Raw genomic sequence first — 6,887 nt, 5'->3', positions numbered from 1 at the left:
AATCAGGACAAGGAAGGTGATAAATGGGGTGAGAGAGATGTGCAGGAAAGGAAGAAGCGATAGAATAAATATCACTCGTCACCCACTAATTTCCTTGCCCCGCTGCCAGCAGCATCAGAACACACACTGCATGCTCACATGCTGTCACAGAGCTGTGCCAAATCATGGCTATACTGTGGCACAGACGCCCCCCCCACTGCTCCTGCTGGCTTGCATTTCCCTCACTCCCATATTTTATCCCTCCACATTAGCCAAGAACTCTTAACGACAGCATGCGGCCTTCGACCTTTAACCCCGACCTAAACTTACACCAGCCTAAACCCTTTAAGCAGCACATTGGAGGAGAAAGTTCTCACTTTCCAAACCCATCCAGGTTTGCACCTCTATAAATAAAGACCTTCAGCGTATTTGTTCTCCACTGAATATTGTCGCAGGAAATTAGAACGCGTGCGTGACAGAGACATTTACCACATCATAAAATCCAGGACTGATATGAAAATACACGTGCGTGTCTTTGAGCGTTTGTCTGAGAGGTGATAAGGCAGCACTCTGGACTAAAGGCGTAATTGGTTAAAAATAATCCAAGGTCCTTCGGAGGAGACATTCCCTAAATGGCGAGCGAGACGATGAGGACTTTTTATCTGCCATTCCATGTTTAGTCTCACTCCAGCACACGCACGCACGCACGCACACACACACACGGTGAGCAAACCAAACCAAGAAAAAGAACGTATGGTGCAGGAAGTAGAGGGAGTTGTTGAAGTACGGAGGGTGTCTAATAAAAAATAAACCAAGCAACATTTGTGACTTTTTATATTGAGCTGTAAAAATAGAAATGATTAAATGGAGGCTATAAATGAAAGAAAAAAGGAGCCTCGTTTGTCTGCCACTGTTGTGCTGTTTTACCGAGGGAAGTGTTCGTCCCGCATGAGTAGAACGTGATTTACTGCATGTGTGGGAGAATTAGGAGGCACTTCTGACCACGCGTATGCAGATTCACCTCATAAAGAAGGTGTTTACATGAGATATGTAAGCCTGAGCCACTTAACATCCCCGTTGGAATTACTGTAATCCAGATGCTCAAAAGTAGGTAAAATTCTTGACTCAAAAAAAAAAAACATCACTGTCTGGTCAAATGAATGTCAACTAAACCAAGTTAATATCTCACAAATTAATGAGAGTGCAGGCTCTTTTAAATCAAATATATTCAAATAAAAGTTGCACTTGCACTTGTCAGAAAATTGTAGCCATTTGCTAAAACCTCCTGCATGTACCAGAGAATTTAGTCAATTATGCACAGAGATTCTGCAGTGACAGCAACGAGGTTCTTCTACAGACATGTGAGACTTTGTGAGCCAAAGCTAGACTTACTCGAACACTGCCATAAACTCATTCATCTTTTGGGTAGATGCAAAGAAGATGGACAAAGACCTTGGTAATGAACACATACTGTAGGTCTTACTGACTTTGAGTCTTTATCACTCCAGGACATTGAAGGAAGGTTCAGTATGTTGGTGATTCAAATGTGTTACCAGACTTTTTATTATGTGATTACTATCAAGCATTGACATTACTGAGATGATCCATTTTTCTTCCATACGTTTTTCAGTATTTAACTTGTTCCACAGTTTTTGTTCATATTCAAAGGTTCAGCTCATTTATGCCATGCGTGACTGTTGGTATTTCAGCAACTTGTACTTTTTGGCTCTTTAGCTTTTTCTCACATTTTTTTTCTCTTTGAAAATATAATGTGTTAAATTAAGTTTTACCTCCACTCCCATAATTTCCTTGATCTCTTTTTATACAGATTCCCAAAAAGAGATCAGCTTTCATCAGTCCCAAAATATAAGGATGAAGACACCCACCTCTCCTCATTTTCTCCAACATAAAGTAGATACACTATATTACAATATTTGGAAATGATGATTGCAGTATTAAAATAGCACCTTCCAGTCAAATTCCCTCCATGTTGGACTGCTGGTTAATTTATGCCCAGACTTGAATGTTTCCTCCCAGTCATCATCTTCTATTATTACATTTGCTTCTAATTCCCATTTTTCCTTTACACTCAAGCTGTTAACCATGGAATGGCTCTGAAATGCTTTATCAATTTAAAAAATGATCCTTTTCATCAAGTCAACTTCCATACACGCCATAAGCAGCACTTCAGTTTTGTTGCCGCTTTGAACGTTTTTGCTATAAATACAATAACGCACCTATAAAATGTATAGGTGTGTTGTCCTGATGCATCTCAGTAATCCAGGTAAAAAATCAAAAAGAAAAAAAATCTGGACGGGTTCTTCTCTAATGAAACGTTTGGTCTCTCCTCCAAGAGACTTCTTCAGTCTGAGAGTTTCAGGCAAAATTCAGGCTTTTAAGCCCTGCCTCCGCCTATCAGTCACATGGAGGCAAGGGCTTAAAAGCCTGAATTTTGCCTGAAACTCTCAGACTGAAGAAGTCTCTTGGAGGAGAGACGAAACATTTCATTAAAGAAGAACCCGTCCAGAAGACCTACACAATTTTTTTCTTTATAGGTGTGTTATTTTTATACCCTGTGAACATCATCAAGCAAATACGCACCTGGAAAATGTTCTAGTTTTATTGTGAACACTAAGTTTCTCCTTATAAAAATTGAGATTTTTTTTCTGCGCACAGTTCTTATAAATTATACTTTGAAAACTGTACAATGATTAACTCCTGTTTAAATCTTCTTTTGGGTCTGGATAAGTGAAGTTTCTATGTTTTATTGAAGCATGTTTAGGTTTTCTTCAGGTACTTTGGTTTCCTACCATGGCTTAAGGGATGCAGGTGAGGTTAACTCATGGGTGGGCAATACTGGCCCTCGAGGGTCGAAAGCCTGCATGTTTTACTTGCTCCTTGCTTCAACACACCTGATTTAATTTTAAAGAGCTGAAGAAGCTCATTAATCACCCATTCATTCATATCAGGTGTGCTGGAGCAGAGGAAGAAGTGAAACATAGGATAGCAGCCCTCAAGGGCCAAGTTTGCCTGAAATAATGGCTTCTTGTCTCATACATTTCCATGTCTGAGATCTTCTCCTTTCTTCTTCATTAGCAACTCCATCTTCAACATCCTGTTCAGTCCTGTCCAACATTGTTCAATATACCCACAATCCTTCCTCTGTACAAGTTCAAACCATCTCAGCTTTTCAATTCCTTTCTAATTCACAGAGTTACTCATTCTAACTCCTAATTTTCTGTCACCTCATTCATAATTAAACATTTTACATCTAAGATTTTCTTCATGTAGCTATATTTTTGAGTCATATTTTGTAATGTGTAAAGATGAATGCAGGTATGTTTAGGTCAATAAATAAAAAAATGATTTGACCTCTACAGCTTGAAGAGAAACCAATAAACACTTACTGTACACATAATAAAATAAAAGAGAGAAAATGTATGTCTGCCTTTCTGTGTAAAACTGTGAAAGATGAAAGGAGGAGATGATTGAGGCTGGGGACAAATCAGTTGTTTTCATGTTGAGAGGAGAAACCTTTGAACTGAGTCACAAAAAAGGGAGGAAAACGAAACGATAGAGAATTGATTTCTCCCTTCTGTCGAGGCGAGCAGGGAGACGAGCGTCTCCCAAAAGGTTCTGTTCAAAATATGGAGAGGAAAAAGGAAGGCGTGGAGAGGAAGATTAAGACAAGCAGACGATAGAGCCCGGTAGTGATGGAGTGTGATGTGTGTGCTTGTCACACGTGTTTCAACTGGAACTCACAAAGAACTATCCAATTAATGCCTGCCTGGACTGATTTACTGGCTCCTTCATCAGCTGCACTTCACTATAATCACAATTTAGTTCCAGATTTTAATATTTTTACTCAGATTTTGTGCTGAAACCTGTCAACTCTGAAGGAAACATACAGTTTGTCTTGTAACTTCCTAAATATGTGTTCAAACAAAGTTCTCTTTTGGTGAATAAACAAAACTTTGAGAATAACGTCTGTAAGCTGATAAACGTGTACAATTAATCAATTAGCCACAAACTCAGACTATGAGAATATCTATTGGGTTGGGTAAAATTATTTTCTGTGCACTTATGCATCAGAAAAATTGACACTAATTAATTGTTTCCATTTTGCAATTAATGCAAATAGTTTGTGTGCAACCTACTATCCAGGGAGCATGCAAGCCCAAAGGCGACAATGGAGCAGCTAACGCTAACCGCCATGAACCAGACTATGAGGAAAGCCGGAAAATGCAAACCAAGTCAACGTTGGCTACATCAAACTCTCCTCTAGCGAATGGTGGAAACAAATCCACTCAGCCAAGAATCCATAAAACTCTCAGTAAATCTGTCCCTTAGGAGAGGCAAAATAAGAGCTGAAAGGAGAGAACGTGGGCTGTGGCTGTTATAATGAAGAAGTTAGTTTGACTGGTGATTTATGGTGATGTGAAAAAGGAGTTATTATTTTATTTTGAAAAAGAAAATCAAAATGTGAAAATATATGAATTTCTTAAAGAAAATAACAAGCTTCTGTTAAAAATTCTAGTTAATATTCTCACTTATTTGTTTTTGTTTATAATAAATCAAGAAATCTGAGAAATTTGCTTGGAGAATGTTGGAATTTGACAGAAAAAGCTCTAAGCAGGCTGCTCCCGTTTGTTCCTTTTCTTCCTTACAATTAAAAATGGCAGAGCCCCAAAAATGCCCCTGAGCCCCGATGGGAGGATGCTGGCTTAACTGGATTATTTTCATGAAAAACAGCCTTCAGTTCAGACCCTGAGGAGGAAGTCTGTTTATTAGGAAGGTGCGTGTTTGATCAATTTATTTTTAGAAATTCCTCATTTTATATGAGATCTACAAAATGGAAGAAATAGTATGAAAACATTCCTTCATGCTCTCTTTTATATTTTTATTGTTATCCACAACTGAAAATCTGTCCAACTTCAGTCTTTCCTACTACATCCCTGCATTAGGCAAATAAACCCTGCATGTTTGTCAAAAAAAAAAAAAAAAAGAAAAGCTGTATTCAACTGAACAGTGAGTTGGTTTTCTTCTATTTTTCAAGCCTGCATGTTTGATTATTGGGGAAACACAGAGGTGGTGTAACAAGCTGTAATACTTCTTTTCTTGTGCTAGTTCATGTAAGACTCACCTTTGTAGTAGAAAAGACAGAAATCGGCCAAGACAAACCACTTCCTCTTCCAAAGGCGCATCCCAGAGCTGTCCTGCAGAGAGAAAAAGAGGACATGAGAGTGTTAATAAAAAAAAACAACTCATGAATAAAAAGATGAAACAAACTGAAGTAGAAAACAAGAAGCACTGGACAGAGATCGTCAGTCTGAAGAGAAAGGAGGCAGATTAGAAAAATGAATAAAGGAGAAAAAGCCAAGGAAAGCAAATGCTGTCAGAAAATGCAACTAAAAAAAGAAAGGTTCAGATGGACAAGATAAAGACAGAGCCCAGCAAAGACAGAGAGAAGAAAGGAGCTCTTATTTGTCTGCTGGCTCGCTGCACTTGGACAGCTTTACCGTTCATTTTATCTTTTATGCTCTCTGGCTGAAAATAAAACCATTTAAAGAGCAGAAAGGACACAGAGGAAGAAAAAATCACCTCAAACAGCTCTAAATACTAGTCCTTTGATTAAAGATGCATGAAGCTCCAGCCATGTAACAATGGTGTGTGTGAGCAGATGAAAAGAAATAAAACAGTCAGTCCATTTGGTTGAGATAAAGCTAACCTGTGGATGGTGTGTGTGGGAGTGTGCATTTTTACAGGATGCTCCCCACTGCCTATCATAGTTTTTATAATGGGAAAATGGGTGTTTTGTGTCCCTGTTGTGTTTGTGCTTGTGCCATCGTGTGCTACCACCTGATTACAGTCACCCTGCAGGAACAACGCTCAGAGATTGCTGCACTACTACCATGGTGATACGTTTTATGTCATGTCACATTAGGTGTGATTAAAACAACGTTACAAGTAAATTTAAAACAAAAGAAGCATTCATAATTTGGGTTTACCTCCAGTATTCAGTATTTAACATCTCATTGCAGTGTAAATTTCATCAGGTAAGTTGATATATATATTTAAAAAGAAATTCTTCAGTCTGTGATAAAGTTCCAAACTCCGCCATGAAGAAAATCCCCTGCCGTCTTCATTTTTCTGTTTAGTTTGCTGACGGCACATTGAATCCTGGGATACGGTTGGCCACATAGGATACGTAGACAGAGGCTACATTTTTGTGGTTTTGTGGGCCGCGTTTTTTTTTGTGACACAAACCGGACAATGTAGTACTACAAACTACATCCTAATAAAAGTTCAAATTTAAACAATAAATCAAGATTTATGTTGTGTATTAAAATTCTGTGCACAAATACTAAAACATATATCCTAATCTAAAACAATCGTGATTAATCAGAACAAATGGTTATGTGTGTGAGTTCATCCTTTAACTTGTACCTGTTTGTACAGCCATCCTCGGACCACCACTGGCACATTGGGATTCCTCTTGATGGCTTGCTCTCTCTTCCCAAAACTGTGAACCTTACCAATGGATCGAGAGGCCTGTAAACATACACACTGTGTGTAAAAATAAATCCACACAACAAACACAACTTGCATTCCTTGTTCAATTCCATTGTTGGATATGTTGTAATATGCTCATCATCCTGAGTGACAGGGGGTCTAGTGACACGCACAATGTAAATAAAAGACATTTTAAAAGTATGAACATGCAAAAAATAGCCATGACAGCTGTGCTTATCCTCAGCTTTTAAAGGAAAAAAAATTGTATAGGTCCTCTGGACGGGTTCTTCTTTAATGAAACGTTTCGTCTTTCTTCCAAGAGACTTCTTCAGTCTGAGAGTTTCAGGCAAAATTCTCCAGGATGTTCCATTGGCTGCCATCAGCCTGTGTGGCTT

At 38.6% G+C, this 6,887-nt stretch overlaps 1 protein-coding gene across 3 annotated transcripts in view; it reads right to left on the bottom strand.

The window, feature by feature from the left end:
* Positions 1-5,122: 5,122 nt before the first annotated feature.
* Positions 5,123-6,887, bottom strand: part of LOC106517790 (pleckstrin homology domain-containing family A member 7) — a gene marked incomplete at its 3' end in the record, with an annotated part of 161,573 nt that continues 159,808 nt past the window's right edge. For all 3 annotated transcript variants that reach the window (XM_014008798.1, XM_014008799.1, XM_014008800.1), the window contains 2 exon segments: positions 5,123-5,195; positions 6,427-6,531. In XM_014008798.1, coding sequence (XP_013864252.1) covers positions 5,123-5,195; positions 6,427-6,531 — 178 coding nt within the window.

The sequence above is a fragment of the Austrofundulus limnaeus genome, unplaced genomic scaffold (genome assembly GCF_001266775.1).
Source record: "Austrofundulus limnaeus strain Quisiro unplaced genomic scaffold, Austrofundulus_limnaeus-1.0 Scaffold52, whole genome shotgun sequence".
Taxonomy (NCBI): domain Eukaryota; kingdom Metazoa; phylum Chordata; class Actinopteri; order Cyprinodontiformes; family Rivulidae; genus Austrofundulus; species Austrofundulus limnaeus.
This window is presented reverse-complemented; position numbering and strand designations above follow the sequence as displayed.